Below are 18090 nucleotides of genomic sequence, written 5' to 3'. Positions count from 1 at the left end.
AAGCATAGCACCAGAAGAGCTTTTAAAAGAGAGATGTTTTAATCTTTAGTTAGCAAAATTACTGGTATTGAAGAGATTTCTCCTTTAATCCTATTCGTATATAGGATAATGTATAGGCTGGAGTGTATTGTAAGGCAGAAACACGACGAAGAGGTCAGATAATACTGCAAACAATGAGATTAAGCCCCTTGTATCTTTGAAAAAATATTCCAAACTGTACCATTTTCTGCTTTCTACTGTAATTATACTGCTTCATTGTATCATTGTATGTTAAATGGAAATGGTATATACCCTGAAGATATATAATCTTTTCCAGCACAGTTTTTGACCCTAACCCGATCTGACCAAAATGTTTTGACTTTAACATGTTGTATAATTGCATTAATCTTGTATTTATCTGTCAAACATATATTTTGCAATTTTACTATCCGATTTAAATAATTGTGAGAACACCGATTTCTAGAGACTGGCAAAATGTCTGCTTGCAGTGAATATTCTGACTATCGATGTGTTGAACAAAATGCTGGGCTGGTGAAGGAACGAACACCAGGAGCCAATGGGCTTTGTGAGAACTTCTGGGTTTCTTGGATATTTACAAAGAACTATCCCGTATCCATGGGTGCTTTCAAGCCTGTATCGTGTGCAAGAATGTGAAGCTTGTTTTAATCTGCCACTGGTGATGAATTGTCATGGGCAGGCCTTTCTGTGGATAAAAGGAATTCTGTTCTTTTGTTTTCTGGGAATGTCATTGTTGCTTTGAGTGAGTACAGTAGCATAGTGGTTATGTTACTGGACTAGATCCAGAGACATGAGTTCAAATTCCGCCACGGCAGCTGGGGAATTTAAATTTAGGTAATTAAATTAATCTGGAATGGTGACCATGAAACGAACAGATTGTCGTAAAAACCCATCTGGTTCAGTAATGTCCTTTAGGGAAGGAAATCTGCCGCCCTTACCCAGTCTGCCTATATGTGACTCCAGACCCACAGCAATGTGGTTGACTCTTAACTGCCTTCTGCGGTTCAAGAAGGCAGCTCACCACCACCTTCTCAAGTATATCCTTCCTTAGATAATTAGGGATGAGCAATAAATGCCGGCCTTGCCAGCGATGCTCACATCCCGTGAACAAATAAAAAACAATCCATAAATAATAAGATTTTTGCAGCTCGAATACTATTTAAATCTATGTGGTTAGGGACTCGCTGCCTCCCTAAGAATCCGTACTTTTTTCCCCACAGCGGAACTGGAACGGATGAAGGAGCAGATGGAAAAGTTACAGAGGCAGTTGACCAAGGTTGCAGGTGGACAGAAATCCGTCGCCACTACTGGAAAAGGCTCACCTGAAAACAAGCTGAAAGCACCAGGTACGGATTCGTTTGTGGGTGGAGTGCGAGTTGGCATGCTAAGGGACCTCACGGTGATTTATTGAGTGGTTCCTGCAAAGGGAGCTTAGCAATGACCGAAATGGCGCTGAACTGTTTCTGGTTCTAGACACCCGATGCATCTTTATTCCGGACTGAGCTATCCGGAATCCAGTTCACTGAAGTTGCTATACTCCCCATAGATGCAGTTTAACTTTATTGCAGTATATTTTCAGATAGGATTTCGAACCTGTTTTGATTTTGGTAATTTTAGTACTTTTGAGCTGGAGGCTTGAAATTATGTGCCAGATATTAGGATATACCATGTTACACAATTTATAGCGGGCTCAGTGGGCCGAATGTGTTGTAACCGTTCTGTGATTCTATGAAATAGAAGCTCATGATCGGAACTGTGCAGCCTTCGTGTGTGTTTTATCTGTTGGGCTGGTTTGACTCTGATCTTTTTATATATGCCCACCTAGTATTGGTAGGCATTTAGAAAAATCAGTTCTGTAGCCCTCGTGAGTTATTATGAAGTTCATCTTAATTTATACTGTGACTTAGAGGTTGCTTGCAGCAAAATCAATATTTTCTGAAATCATACTTTGGCCTGGTAGGTTAGATGGTGCAGTTTCTTCACTCCAAATCAGAGCCAGTGGGATTTATCACTGAATTAATCCAGCATACCAATTTACTCATGTTAGAATAGTTGGTATTCTGACGGTGTGTGTGTGTATAATCTGCATTTGTGCAAACAATTGGCTGTGAAATTGATGTGCTGCAAACTGCTCGTGTGGTTTCTAGTCAGAGTTACCGTGGTCTTTCAATGGACTTGTTCTCGTAACTTCCCTCGCGGTTCCAGTAATAGAAAGAAAGAAAGTGTAGTCACTTGTAATATAGGAAACGCGGCAGCCAATTTGCGCACAGCAAGCTCCCACAAACAGCAATGTGATCATGGCCAGATAATCTGTCTTTGTTATGTTAATTGAGGGATAAATATTGGCCAGGACACTGGGGATAACTCCCCTGCTCTTTTTCGAAATAGTACCCTGGGATCTTTTACATCCATCTGAAAGAGCAGACAGGGCCTCGGTTTAATGTCTCATCCGAAAGACGGCATCTCCAACAATGCAGCGCTCCTTCAGCACTGCACTGGAGTATCAGCCTAGATTTTTGTGGTCAAATCCCTGGAGTGGGACTTGAACCCACAACCTTCTGACTCAGAGGTGAGAGTGCTGCCCACTGAGCCATGGCCGACACTAATAGCCACTTTTTCATTTCCTTAATTGTATCTTTTTGCTTTAACTCTGTGTTTTCAACAGGACAAACTACACGTACTTCACAGAACATGAAGGAATGTCACTCTTTTCAGGAAGCTCTATGTACGCCCTCTTCAAGTCCGAAAAATGGTCTCTTGAAAACCAAGCCACCCAAAACCCCCGAATCTACAAAACCAACAGCGGGTAATTGATCCAATGCTTCCTGCATATTGAGCATGTATTTATATACGGACGTGCGATAGGCAGGAAAAGACCACCTAGTCCATCAAGCCTGTCCCATGTAGTCGTGATGTGTGAAGCATCATGGTTAGACACCCCTGTAACCACCGTGGACTCGCCTGGGAGTAGAAGCAAAAACCTGATTTTAAAAACCCACGGCTGAAGAGGTGTCTGGGCACTTACTCTGGAAACCTTATTTTAAAAATGAGGTATTTTGGCTAATTTTTTTTGCATTGTTTGTCAAGAAACAAAATCAAGGTTGTAGATCTTTTTAAGATGCAAAGTTACTAATTTAACTAGTTATTCAAAATTTGCAGTATAGCTGAGGCAATAATAGCTATTACTATTATTATTAATTGAAACATAGAAAATAGGTGCAGGAGTGGGCCATTCGGCCCTTCGAGCCTGCACCACCATTCAATATGATCATGGCTGATCATGCAACTTCAGTACCCCATTCCTGCTTTCTCTCCATACCCCTTGATCCCTTTAGCCGTAAAGGCCACATTTAACTCCCTTTTGAATATATCTAATGAACTGGCCTCAACAACTTTCTGCGGTAGAGAATTCCACGGGTTCACAACTCTCTGAGTGAAGAAGTTTCTCCTTATCTCGGTCCTAAATGGCTTACTCCTTGTCCTTAGACTGTGACCTCTGGTTCTGGACTTCCCCAACATCGGGAACATTCTTTTTGCATCTAACTTGTCCAATCCCGTCAGAATTTTATATGTTTCTATGAGATAAGTTCAGTGTTATTTTGGAACCAATTGAACACATTTAAACATCTGAAAAGTAATTAACAGCAATAGCAGGAAGGCTGTGTTTGTGTAACACTACTTCCTTTCCCTTCAGCTCCTCTTTGTTCTTTAGTTATTTTTGTAAAAATGTTTCCTCGTACACTTCAGTATACTAGTGAAGTCACGGCAGATCATTTTCTTTTACACCTGGAATACATCGGTGTGTTAAAATTAAATAAAACGAGGAAAGTGATGTGTATACCTGTTCTACGTTATGCAATACTATATAATGCACACTGTTGTATCAAAACTTCTGTGTCCTATTGTATTAGTATAGCAGCGAGGTGCTGCATATGTTTAGTGCAGGTGTATATATATATATTACTGCTTCACTTACGGTTTTTCCAATAGTATCTTACATCTGACACAAAAAGTCTTGCATTTCTATAGCGCCTTTCACGACCATCAAACGTCCCAAATCGTTTTACAGCCATATAAAGTACGTTATTTTTTGAAGTGTTGTCATTGTAGAAAATGTGACAAGACAAGTTGTGCACAGCAAGCTCCCACAAACAGCAATGTGATAATGACCAGATAATCAGTTTTTTTTTTAGTGATATTGCTAAATATTGGCCAGGACACTGGGGCTAACTCCCCTGCTCTTGTTCAAAATAGTGCCATGGGATCTTTTAAGTCCACCTGAGAGAGCAGACGGTTTAACGTCTCATCCGAAAGACAGCACTCTCTACAGTCTCTGGAGTGGGACTTAAACACACAACCTTCTGACTCGGGCAAGGGTGCTACCAACTGAGCCACAGCTGACACTGACATTTAGTATAGTAGTCTATAGAATGGTTCAGCATATCTCTGTATAGATATGATTAGAGTACAGTTTAATATAGTGCTATACGTATATGCTGAGTGCTGTACTGTTTAGTAGTATTGTATATAATACAGCATTTTGAGACTGTATATGTAGTATTCACTATAGTGTTTAATGCACTGCTGTGCATTTAACATTTCACGTGTTGTGTAGATACTGTTTTGTGCAATACACTAGATACTGTTTTGTGCAATACAAGTATGCTTGGTTTTATCCAATATAGAAATTAGCACGTCATTTAAATGCAATCGGAGAATGTAGTTAAAAGTCATTGCACCTTTGATGTACCTATCCCCGGGGAAATCTGGACCTATGTTTCATCTGTGTTGCAAGCCATGAAATGGAGATGAAAAAGCATGTATCTCTTTGGGGGAGAGAAATGGAAGGAGAGGGAGAAGCATCCTCTTGAGGATGGGGAAAGCAGAGAAAGCAAGAACCTCTTGCAAACCTGTGGGGAACCAAGAGAGAGGCACCCTATTTAGATAGGAGAGGATGAGGGTGGCTAGAGAGTCTTTTGAGGGGAGAAGCGAGTTCTGTTGAGGCAGCAAGAGAGATGCACACCCTGCTGTAGGGGTACCTCTCCAGGACAAAAATGTCTTGTGGTGGAGGGGGTGCTGAACTCTCTCTGCGGTGTTAGGCATGGAAGGGGCCTTTGGCACCCATGAGCAATCCGCTTCAAAAGCACCTAAGAATTAGGAGCAGGAGTCGGCCATTCGGCCCCTCGAGCCCACTCCGCCATTCAATAAGATCATGGCTGATCTTCGACCTCAACTTCACTTTCCTACATTTCAAAGAATTCCAAAAATTCACCACCCTCTGAGTGAAGAAATTTCTCCTCATCTCAGTCTTAAATGGTTGACCCCTTATCCTGAGACTGTGACCCCTGGTTCTAGACTCCCCAGCCAGGGGGAAACAACCTCTCAGCATCTACCCTGTCAAGCCCTGTAAGAATTTTGTATGTTTCAATGAGATCAGTAACATAGGTTGTGACTAATTTATCAGTTTAATAGCTTGATTGTATATGTGTGATTATGTTTTGTGAAATATGTTCTTGTTTTTAATCATTTGGACAGAACGAAAAAGTCTCACCCAAACACAGCCTGGAAGCAGGCAGCTGCCTCAGCCTCTGAAAACCAGCAACAAACCCAATACAGCACTCCCGAGACATTCTGCAATGGAACGAGACTGTGAAAGGCCAGGAACCTCGAGGGCGGCGAACTCTGACATAGCGGTGGATAAATTCTCTGGCTTGAGGCTGAGGTACAGTAATTGGGTTCTGTGTAATTTGCTTTCTTTTTAAAATGGCAGATATCAGAAATTTACAGAATGGAAGAAGGCCATTTCGGCCCATTGTGTCCGCTCCAGCCAACCAAGAGCTATGCAGCCTAACCCCACATTCCAGCTCTTGGTCCGTAGTCCTGCAGGTCACGGCACCTTTAAGTGCACGTCCAAAGTATTTTTTTAATGTCTCTACCACCCTTTCAGGCAGTGAGTTCCAGACCCCCACCACCCTCTGGGTGAAGAAATTTCCCCTCGTATCTCCTCTAAACCTCCCCCCAATGACTTTAAATCTATGCCCCTGGTTGTTTACCCCTCTGCCAAGGGAAACAGGTCCTTCCTATCCACTCTCTCCAGGTCCCTCATAATTTTATACACCTCAATCAGGTCTACCCTTAGCCTTCTCTGTTCCAAAGAAAACAGACCCAGCATCTCCAATCTTTCCTCATAGTCAAAATTCTCCAGTCCAGGCATCATTCTTGTAAATCTCCTCTGCAGTCTTTCCAGTGCAATCACATCTTTCCTGTAATGTGGTGACCAGAACGACACACAGTCATCATCATCATAGGCAGTCCCTCGGAATCAAAGAAGACTTGCTTCCACTCTTAAAATGAGTCCTTAGATGGCTGAACAGTCCAATACGAGAGCCACAGTCCCTGTCACAGGTGGGACAGCTAGTCGTTGGGGGAAAGGGTAGGTGTGGGACAGGTTTGCTGCAAGCTCTTTCCGCTGCCTGCGCTTGATTTCTGCATTCTCTCGGCGATGAGACTCGAGGTGCTCAGTGCCCTCCCAGATGCACTTCCTCCACTTAGGGCGGTCTTTGGCCAGGGATTCCCAGGTGTCAGTGGGGATGTTGCAATTTATCAGGGAGGCTTTGAAGGTGTCCTTGTATCGTTTCCTCTGCCCAACTTTGGCTTGTTTGCCGTGAAGGAGTTCCGAGTAGACGCTTGCTTTGGGAGTCTTGTGTCTGGCATGCGAATAATGTGGCCTGCCCAGCGGAGGTGATCAAGTGTGGTCAGTGCTTCAATGCTGGGGATGTTGGTCTGGTCGAGGACACTAATGTTGGTGCGTCTGTCCTCCCAGGGAATTTATAGGATCTTGCAGAGACATCGTTGGTGGCATTTCTCCTGCGACTTGAGGTGTCTGCTGTACATGATCCATGTCTCTGAGCCATACTCCAGCTGCAGCCCAACCACAGTTATCAGTTTAATAACATTTATTGTATATGTATGATTACATTTTGTGAAATATATTCTTGTTTTAATCAATCAAGCATAACCTTCTTGCTCTTGTATTCCATATCTCGACTAATAATGGCAAGTATTCCATCTTAACCACCTTATCTACCTGGCCTGCTACCTTCAGGGATCTGTGGACCTGCACTCCCAGGTCCCTCCGTTCCTCTACACTTTTTAGATATCAGTATTACTTCCATTAGGTTTCTCTGCAGCTGGAAAATTACTCGAGTGTCTTAGCTAGTTGTGTTTGACTCTGTGTCTTTTGAGATAACCAGGCTACATAGCAAATAATACAAAAGGAAAATACTGCGGATGCTGGAATCTGGAATAAAAACAGAAAATGCTGGAAATCTCAGAGGGTCAGGCAGCATCTGTGGAGAGAGAAACAGAGTTAACGTTTCGGGTCGATGACCCTTTGTCAGAACTGGAGAGTGTTCGAAAAGAACAGATTCTTAACAAGCACCGAAAGGCCGGGTGGGAGTGGAGGGGGAAAGAACAAAAGGGAGGGTCTGTGATAGGGTGAAAGACAGGAGAGATTAGAGAGACAAATGGGATGATGGCCCAAATTCAAGTGGTAATGCCAGGAGTTAACTTGGATTGCTAACATATTTACCTTCAGTCCTTTAATTGTATTTATTATCTGTTTGTGTGCTTTTGTACAATGAGACATTACAATCATAAATCTTGCTTGCAAAAAGGTAATTTTGTCAATGAGTAATTTCAGAGGATAATCCGTGAATAATCCAGAATGTCGCTGTGAATATTAAAATCCACATTTGTTAAGTTCCGTACCCTCACTCACTAATTTAGAAAGATTCACCAAGGAATCAGTGTATACTGTAGTAGATTACCCTGGAAGCTCACTGAATAGGAAAATGAATTAAATACCTGGGCATCTCTGGGTTATCTGAGGGTGAGCTATTCTGGGAAGCATGCCTCTGTGAGCCATCAGGAGAGCTACATTAATGGCAGTCAGCTTTTTAAAAATTCATTCCTGGGATGTGGGCGTCGCTGGCAAGGCCGGCATTTATTGCCCACCCCTAATTGCCTTTGAGAAGGTGGTGGTGAGCCACCGCTGCAGTCCGTGTGGTGAAGGTGCTCCCACAGAGCTGTTAGGTAGGGGGTTCCAGGATTTTGACCCAGCGACGATGAAGGAATGGTGATATTTTCCAAGTCAAGATAGTGCGTGACTTTGAGGGGAACGTGGAGGTGGTGGTGTTCTCATGCACCTGCTGCCCTTGTCCTTTTAGCCGGTAGAGGTCGCGGGTTTGGGAAGTGCTGCCGAAGAAGCCTTGGTGGGTTGCTGCAGTGCATCTTGTAGATGGTACACACTGCATGCAAGCAGGCCCTTCCACCTCATCAAGGAGGGTTGTGGGGAGAGAAAGTATACTAACTAATCTGAGAGACAATAGACAATTTTTCTTTTAAAGGAAGGTCCAGTTATAAAAATACTGCTTTTAAAAGCAGATATCCAATTTTATCATTATTGTGGAACTCCTATCTGATGTAATTTGATGATTAAAAGCCCAAAGGTTGGTCTAACAATAACCAGCACTAAAATGAACAGAAGTACAATATAAAGAAAATGAAAGAAAAAGAAAGACTTGTATTTATATAGCGCCTTTCACGACCACCAGACGTCCCAAAGCGCTTTACAGCCAATTCAGTTCTTTTGGTGTGTAGTCATTGTTGTAAGCTCCCACAAACAGCAATGTGATAATGAGCAGATGATCTGTTTTTGTGATGTTGATATTTTAACTTTGGACTGCTTGAATTTTGTCAGGCGGGGGCGATTGGTCCAAGGCAACATCTGACACAAAGCTGCGTCGGGTGAAAGCTGGTGGATAATCGGGAAGGTGGACAATTAGACTGCAGATAATGGAGCTTCCATTGTCGAAAACTTGTAGAATGGCCCAATCGCTTTCGGGGTATTGGGTTGAACAACTATCCAAAGCAAAATCTGCAGATACTGGACATCTGAAACAAAACAAAAATTGCTGCAAACATTCAGCCGCTCAGTCAGCATCTATTCTCGCCACAGATTCTGACTGACCTCACCTGGTCAATTTTTGTTTTGTTTCAGATGTCCAGTATCTGCAGATTTTGCTTTGGATAGTTGTTCAACCCAATACCCCGAAAGCGATTGGGCCATTCTACAAGTTTTCGACAATGGAAGCTCCATTATCTGCAGTCTAATTGTCCACCTTCCCGATTATCCACCAGCTTTCACCCGACGCAGCTTTGTGTCAGATGTTGCCTTGGACCAATCGCCCCCGCCTGACAAAATTCAAGCAGTCCAAAGTTGAGGCATAAAATTCTGAGAGGGCTTGACAGGGTTGATGCTGGGAGGATGTTTCCTCTGGCTGGGGAGTTTAGAACTAGGGGGGGGGTCACAGTCTCAGGATAAAGGGTCGGTCATTTAAGACTGAGATGAGGAGAAATTTCTTCACACATAGGATGTGGATGCTCAATCAGAGTATATTCAATGCTGAGATCAATAGATTTTTGGATACTAAGGGAATCGAGGGATATGGGGATAATGCGGGAAGATGGATTTAAGGTAGAACGGTAGCACAATGCTAATGTTACTGGACTAATAATCCAGAGGCCTGGAATAATCTGAAGACAAGAGTTCAACTCCCACCATGGCAGTCGGGGAATTTAAATCCAGATTATAAATCTGGAATAAAAAGCTAGTGTCAGTAATGGTGACCATGTAACTATCATAAAAATTGATTTGGTTCACAAATATCCTCTTAGGGAAGGAAAATCTGAGGGGAAGTCCTTTCCCGGTCTGGTATATATGAGACTCCAGATCCACAGCAATGTGGTTGACTCTGAAATGGCCTAGCATGCTCCACAAGGGCAATTGGGGACGGGCAATAAATTGCCAGTAATGCCCACATTCCGTGAATTAAAAAAAAAGATCAGCCATGATCTTATTGAGTGACGGACCAGGCTCAGTGAGCTGTTCATATGACCTGCCGAGTGTTGATAGAATTGCCAGTTCGCCCAGTCACTAGATGGAGCACTGTATGCACTAAAAGAAAGAGCTTGAATTTATACAGTGCCTTCTCACATGCTGGAAGCATTCCAGTGCACTTCACATTCAACAAATTCATTTCGATGTGTAGTTGGCATTAATGGAAGGAGGCCGATAAGAGTCCGTAAACAACAACAAAGTATCTCTATAGCGCCTTTAACATAGTAAAACATCCCAAGCTGCTTCATAGGAGCGTTATAAAACAAAATTTGACACCGAGCCACATAAGGATCTATTGAGGTAGGTTTTAAGGAGCGTCTTAAAGGAGGAAAGAGAGGTTTAGGGAGGGAATTCCAGAGCTTGGGGCCTTGGTAGCTGAAGGCACGGCCACCAGTGGTGGAGTGATTAAAATCAGGATGCTCAAGAGGCCAGAATTAGAGGAGCGCAGAGATCTCGGCAGGGGGGCGCGGTCGTGGGGCTTGCGGAGGTTAGAGCGATAAGGAGGAGCGAGGCCATGGAGGGATGTGGACCAGAAATCAGTGTATCGATAGCAATTCGAAATTAATGGAGGTACCATTCCAGTTGAAGGAAAAAACGATTACAAAAGGCTCTGAGTATTAAAAAGAAAAAATCTTAGTTATTGTAACTTTTATTATGCTTCATTTAAAAAAAAAATTTAAGTTAATTTTTTAACTAAACCTAGCTTTTGAGAATTACTGTCAAATTAAAGAAACTGTTTTTCTCCCACCAGAAACCCTGTATTTTCATCCACAGAGATGGAGAGGAAGATGCAAGGTCGAAAGCTGATCCGACTTTCCCAGCTGCTTTCAAAACTTGGAAATGAAAAACTGGAAGACACAGACTGGGTTACCTTTGGGGTTGTCATTAGGAGAATTACACCACAGAGCTCCAACAATGTATGTACAATATCTGAAGGTGATTCAGAATTTGGAGGTATTTCTAGCTTTTGTGATTTGCTTATATATTATAAATGTGGATTGAGTCCCGTTCCCCCATCACCCCTGTACTCGCTGACCTCCATTGGCTCCCAGTTCAGCAACACCTCGATTTTAAAATTCTCATTCGTGTTTTCAAATCCCTCCGTGGCCTCACCCCTCTGTAATATCCTTCAGCCCTACAAGCCCCCCCGAGTTATCTGCACTCTGGATTCTTGCGCATCCCCGATTTTAATTGCTCCATCGTTGGCGGCTCTGCCTTCGGCTGCCAAAGCCCTAATCTCTGGATTTCTCTCCCTAAACCTCTCCTCCTCGTTACTTCTTCCTCTTTTAAGAGGCTCATCAAAACCTACCTCTTTCTCCTTGCGTGGCTCGGTGTCCTATTTTGTTTGGCGACACTCCTGTGAAGAGCCTTGCGATGTTTTACTATGTTAAAGGCACTTTATAAATACAAGTTGTTCTGTTTTCAAATCTTAATTATTATACGGAACTTCAAATCTAAGGTTTTTAAAATCTCAGAGTTAACTGATTTCAGTCAGAGCGGCAGTTTGATTTAACACCCAGCATTAGGGGAGAATCAGCTGCGATTATCATTTTTAAAAATCGCTATTCAGTGACTCCTGCTGAAAGTTCAGGCCTGTGGACATTGATTGAAGCCCAGATCGGGCTTGGCTGCAATTAATCCTGCCGTGGAACGGCTTGCAGTTGCCATAAATAAAGATCACATAAAAACAAAAAATGCTGGAAACGCTCAGCAAGTCAGCCAGCATCTCTGGTGAGAGAAACCGAATTACCGTTTCAGGTCTGTGACCCTTCGTCAAAAACTGGAAGTTGAGCAACTTTAAAGCCAGGGAAAAGGGGGTTGGGGTAGGATGGGTGGCAGAAAAAGAATAAAAAGGAGAGGTCTGTGATCGGGTGGAGGGCAGGCGTGATTAAATGACAAAAGTGATAATGGTGCAAGGCAAAATGAGGTGTAAATAAGGGAAATAATGGTCACTGAATATTGGAGGGTGAGTGTCACCATAAAGGTGTAGCCCAAAGTCTTCACGGTAGTAAGGGGAAAATTGGTAAAGGAATAATAACTGGGTTTTAAAATGTACTGGTTTAAGCAGTTATCTCAGTTTGGTGCAGCATGGAACAGGATAACAACTGTTCCACAACTTACGAAGCTATTTCCGTCATGTTTATGACCACCTCGCTCATGAGTTACAAGTCCTTTCTCGCTTAAAACTGTAGCAGTTTATAGCAAAGAGAGAAGCCATTCAGCCCATCATGTCTGTGCTTATTTTTCGGAATGCATAATTATTTCCACTGGCCTGTTCTCCCCATACCACTGTCATCCTCCACTTCATATATTTATCAACAGTTTTTGCCATCTGTTGTCAACAGGAACTTGAGCATATAAATCTAGGCTGACACTCCAATGCAGTGCTGAGGGAGTGCTGCAGTGTCGGAGGTGCCGTTTTTCGGATGGGACGTTAAACCGAGGCCCCGTCTGCTCTCTCAAGTGGACGTAAAAGATTCCATGGCACTATTTCGAAGAAGATCAGGGGAGTTCTCCCCGGTGTCCTGGGGCCAATATTTATCCCTCACTCAACATCACTAAAACAGATTATCTGGTCATTATCACATTGCTGTGTGTGGGAGCTTGCTGTGCGCAAATTGGCTGCCGTGTTTCCCACATTACAACAGTAACTACACTTCAAAAGTACTTCATCGGCTGTAAAGTGCTGTACTGCACTGGAGTGTCAGCCTAGATTTTTGTGCTCAAGTCTCTGGCGTGGGACTTGAACACAACCTTCTGACTCCGAGGAGAGGGTACTGAGCCGTAGCTGACACCGCCCAATGTACATTTTTTTTGTCTGTAATTGGATTCCATACACATGACGTTACAATAAAGTTGAAATCGGAATTTTGTTTTTGCAGGGTAAAACATTCAGTATATGGAATTTAAGTGACCTGCGTAGCGGCAACTTGTCCCTCTTCCTCTTTGGGAATGTCCACAAAGAGCATTGGAAAACAGAGACAGGAACAGTTATCGGACTACTGAATGCCAATCCTATGAAACCCAAAGATGGATCGAATGAGGTGGGTGAATAGAAATTTCCTCGGTAAAATACACTTGAAGTCCTAGGGAATTAAGTATTTTTACTATAGTTTTCATGTGCTTAAAATCAGATTTAAAAACATTATTGATGATCCAAGCTAGTTTGGAAAGTTTTCTTGTGTTTAAAAAAAATTCATGAATGAGATAAAACATTATCTTTTGGGATTTTTTGGCGAGGTGTCTAGCAGTGTTGATAGTTATTCTAAAAGTAAGACCAATGGAACTGTGAAGCGAGTTGCTGGATTTTCGGCTAATTTGCGCCCCGTTTAGCGCCTGGGTAGAGCGCAAAAAGGATTTTTTTGGCATGAGGGAGCAAGATTTTGCGCCCAGGCGGAACTTTGGCAATGGTTTTGCGGCGGTGCTAAAATTTAGCGCCCACCCGCTATTTTCACCGTTTGTATGATGTAAATCGTTATGCATCGCTGTACTAGAACCCCAGGCGGGACTTTCAAGCATATCAGCTGATTTTGCGTCCACCTGGGAATCCGTCAGCAAAAACCAGTCCCACACCAGGTACTAACGGCACCATCTTGGAAACGCAGGAGAAAGTTGGAGTTCTGAGTGATTAAAAGCATTGGGAGAAGGAGGCTGCATTAATGCATACTTTTCATTGTGAAGTTTATGTGAGGTTATAGTTTGTGTTAAAGGGCACTTAAGGACATTTTAAAAGATGGGGGCTATACTACGTCAACCATTATTCCTGGCTGCTATATTTATACGGTGTCGAGCTGCAAGAAGGCTTATTGATCATTTTCAATGTAATTGAAGAGATTGCAGATGTATGGGGAGGAGGCCTTACCCCCAACGACTTTACAGGGAACAGTGCTCATACTTGCAGCTCTCTGAGGCACAGTACGTTAGAAGGCTGCGCTTCCGAAAAGAAGTGCTGACACAGATATGCCAGCTCATACAGGCAGACCTTCAGCTGCCCATCGAAGTGAAGGTGACTGCGGTGCTTGCCTTCTATGCCTCCAGCTCCTTTCAGGCATCAGTGGGGGACACATTGCTGCATTCGCCAGGTGACTACTGCACTGTACGTATGTATAAACTTCCCAATGACCGAGGAGGCCCAAAATGAGAGGGTTGGAGGATTTGCTGGCTTCCTCGAGGTTCAGGGTGCTCTTGACTACGCACATCGTCCTGCGAGCACCTTTACAGAATCCAGAGGTTTACCGAAACCAAATGGGATTCCACTCCATGAACGTACAGATCGTCTGCGACCGTACTCAGCGCATCATAGCAGTCAGTGCTCAATATCCAGGGAACATCCATGATGCTTTCATCTTGCGTCAGAGCACTGTCTCAGGCCTGTTCCAGCGTCAACCACAAGGCCAGAGCTGGATGCTCGGGGACAAAGGTTACGGCCTCGGCACCTGGCTCATGACCCCCCTCTGGAACCCTCAGACAGAAGCCGAGCATCGCGAAAATGAGAGCCATGCAGCCACATGCAACATCATCGAACAGACAGTCGGAGTGCTCAAGCAGCGCTTCCGATGCTTGGAACACTCTGGAGGCTGCCTGTAATACTCCCCTCAGCCGGTCTCTGAGTTCATTGTGGTGTGCTGCATGCTACACAACTTAGCCATCATGAGGGGACAGGAATTGCCAATGGGGACTGCAGATCCACCTTGGGGGGGAGGAAGAGAGGAAGATGAAGAAGAGGAGCCTGCCACCACCACAATCACAGGGGAAGCATCATGGAAATTTTGCTGCTGCAAAAGCCTTCTGTCAGCAGCTCATAATTGAACGCTTTGCTTGAAGAGTGAACGTTTGACTGTTTGACTCTTGCCTGGGCACTTTATCCCACCATGTTGACTATTCCCCCTCTTATTCTGCAAATGAGACATTACACAGGAATGATTAAGGTGAACAAAACAATTTATGAAACATAATAAAGTTATAAAAGTTTACAAACATAATTTGCAAACGTTGAAACTTTAATAAAATAACAAATTATCTACATCCAGCAGTGTGATTAAACAACAACATTATAACAACTCCCCTGCCCCACTGTCTTTTACCACCGGCTTCCCCCCCCCCCCCCCCCCTTTACCCTTAGCCCCCTCCTTTGCCTGCTTCTCATACCCAAAGTGGCACCACAATGGCCTGCAGCAACGTTGTCAGAGCAATGCTGTGTAGGGGGGGGGGGACACTGGACGAGCGAATGACGTGGAAGGCCCGTCTTCTGACTGGCGCACCTCTTCATCGGCGTCGCCAGTCACCGGTGGTGTGTGGGGCTGGGTCTGGGTGTCACACTGGGGAACGCGGAAAGGTTGCTCGCCACACTCTCCGGGACTCCAGCCTCGTGTGGGCAGTGATGGCCTCGCAGGTTTCGCAGCTCACAACGACTATCTGCAACCCTACCTCCGTTATGGTCACAATGAGATTCTCGATGGTCGCGAGAATCCTACCCAGGACATCAAGAAGCTGACTGGTGAGCTGGATGCTCTCCCTGGACAGTCCCATGATGTCCAGCCTTAGTCGACTCACCCTCCAGAGAGATGGTATATGGGATTCGACCCCAGAACTGTGTTGCTGCACACTACTAGTCCCAGGAGCCTCGGAGATCTCAAAGCCCAGGAATGTTGCATCATCCTCGGGTGAGGTGTTTGCCAGTGGAAAAAGAGGTGCGGAGTGCATCTGCCCCTGCTTCACCCGGAGTCGGCTGCTCTGTGAAGTCCTCTTCCTCCTCCTCCTCCACATGATGGCCTGACGTGGAGGGTTGATCTGAGGGATGCGGCGCCTGTGACTGGTCATTTGGAAGTAGAAAGCAACAGGCAAGTGGTTAGCAGCAGAGGAGGGGGCAGGGTGAGGTGAGGAAGGTCACGTAGCACAGGCTAATTTGAAGACCCGCTGCTACTCCATTATATCTAGTCCAGAGACACTGCATCACATTGCCCCAACTCAGCCCAGGCAGTTTGCAGGACTTGCCCTCAGTATACAAGCTGGGGTCAGCACCCCCAGTGGCAGTTGCCCAACCTGAGATGCCGATGAGGCCAGCCACTCGCTCCTCGAGGTCTGTAAGTGGCAGGGTCTGAGGCTGTCCGCACCTGTTTGCGCCGATTATGAGACTCTTTGCCTGCAAAGGTGAAAATGGGAATGGTTACCAGAGGGTCCGTCTGCTCTTGTGGCACAGACAGATAGCCACCAAAGCACTTATACCATATTGTCTGAATGTAATAGAGTCCTCTGTTTAATGGCCTTGGAAGTTGCACGTGGTTCATCAGGAGGACATCAAAGTGCGGAATCATCTTATGAAATTTCATAAAGCAATCTTAATAATGTATAAAGATCATTCATGGAAAATAGGGTGCCAAACTAAGCCTACCTATGTGTCATGCATTTTAGGAAGCAACCCACAGAGTGCTGAGAGACAGCAACAGCATGAGAACAAATAGGGTGTCAGATTTATAATTTAAGTAATAAAGGAGTGCATCAATAAAAATTGCACTCTAACGATCTTACAAAGATCATTAAACTTTTTCCAGCATTGTTTCCCACTCCTGGCCACTGTCTGAGGCAGGGACCTCCTCAGCAATCTTTCTCCATATTCTGTTAAAAATGGCTGGCAGGGGTCTAGATCCAACCCTCGTGTGTAATTCCTGCCATCTCCTCTCCACAGTCCCCACAAGATCTTCGTTAGCCTCTTGTGAAAATCGCTGTCTGCTGTCCTTCTTCTCCATCATCAAAATCGAATAATAAAATGGCTGATTCAGCCCTGGGTGTACTGCGCATGCGCGCAGCCGTGCCCTGCATTAGCATTTGCGATCTGACAGCAGACCAGAAGCGCCAGGGGTGGGGAGGGGGAAATTCACGTATGTGCAGAACAGCCGATTTTTTTTTTTAGGGTCAGAACTTTCAGCTTCGGCGCACAAATTCTGTGGTGTAACGCCGGAGTTAGCGCCCGTCGTGAACTTTCATCTGGCGCCAATGCTAACCCGGCACTAAAATTGTGATTTCACCACGATTTGCGCCTGGAAACGGGCAGAATCGCAAAAAGCCAAAAATCCAGTCCTTGGTTTCTAGAATTATCACCTTTTCTATCGTGACTAAGATCGTTTTGTTTGGTCATGCCATCAGGGAGCTTAGTAACATAGTAATTTGTGAGTAGCTCTGGTCATTTATGCAGCTCAAGTATGTTTCAGAAATCCAATAGGGAATTCAGAAGAAACTTCTTTATCCAGAGGATGGAGAGAATGTGGAACTCGCTGCCACAGGGAGTGGTTAAAGCAAATAGTATCGATGCATTTAAGGGGAGGCTGGACAAGCATATGGGGGAGAAGGGAATAGAGGGTTATGTTGATAGATTTAGATGAGGAAGACGGGAGGAGGCTCGAGTGGAGCATAAACGCCGGCATGGACTGTACAACAGCGGATACTGGAATCCGAAACAAAAACAGAAAACGCTGGAAACACTCAGCAGGCCAGGCAGCATCCGTGGTGATAGAAACCATTAACGTTTCAGGTCTGGAAAAGTTCTGTCTCAGACTTGAAACATTAACTCTGTTTCTCTCACCACGGATGCTACCTAGCCTGCCGAGTGTTTCCAGCATTTTCTGTTTTTAGCCAGCATGGACTGGTTGGACCCAGTGGCCTGTGCTGTATACCCTACGTAATGCTATGTAGTTCAGTGCTCTTCAGTTACTTCACCAGTTGCCATTTTATGATGCAGGTCTGTCTATCTGTCGATCACCCACAGAAGATCCTGATCATGGGTGAAGCTTTGGACATGGCAACCTGCCGAGCTCGGAAGAAGAATGGACAGCCCTGTACCCAGATAGTCAACTTGGTGAGTCCATTTTTGGCAAAAGAAAAGTGTCTGGTCAACAAAGTACATTAATGACTAAATACACCACCGGTTTTCATTTTGGAGTAGTTCTTCTGTTATGTTTATCCAAGTGCCTTTCCATTCATAGAATCATAGAAATTAACAGCTGTGAAGCAGGCCAACAAAGTGCTGTCCAACCTAATCCCACATTCCAGCTCTTGATCCGTAGCGCTGTAGGTTACGGCACTTCAAGTGCACATCCAAGTACTTTTTAAAATGT

At 44.4% G+C, this 18090-nt stretch overlaps 1 protein-coding gene across 1 annotated transcript in view; it reads left to right on the top strand.

Moving 5' to 3' along the window:
- Positions 1–18090, top strand: part of mcm10 (minichromosome maintenance 10 replication initiation factor) — a 77943-nt gene that overhangs the window by 6640 nt on the left and 53213 nt on the right. The window contains exons 4-9 of the mRNA XM_070897096.1: positions 1239–1364; positions 2684–2824; positions 5554–5740; positions 10731–10896; positions 12862–13023; positions 17715–17831. Of these exons, the coding sequence (XP_070753197.1) occupies positions 1239–1364; positions 2684–2824; positions 5554–5740; positions 10731–10896; positions 12862–13023; positions 17715–17831 (899 nt within the window). The remainder of the gene's footprint in view (positions 1–1238; positions 1365–2683; positions 2825–5553; positions 5741–10730; positions 10897–12861; positions 13024–17714; positions 17832–18090) is intronic.

This window comes from Pristiophorus japonicus, chromosome 13, assembly GCF_044704955.1.
Source record: "Pristiophorus japonicus isolate sPriJap1 chromosome 13, sPriJap1.hap1, whole genome shotgun sequence".
Taxonomy (NCBI): Eukaryota; Metazoa; Chordata; class Chondrichthyes; family Pristiophoridae; genus Pristiophorus; species Pristiophorus japonicus.
This window is presented reverse-complemented; position numbering and strand designations above follow the sequence as displayed.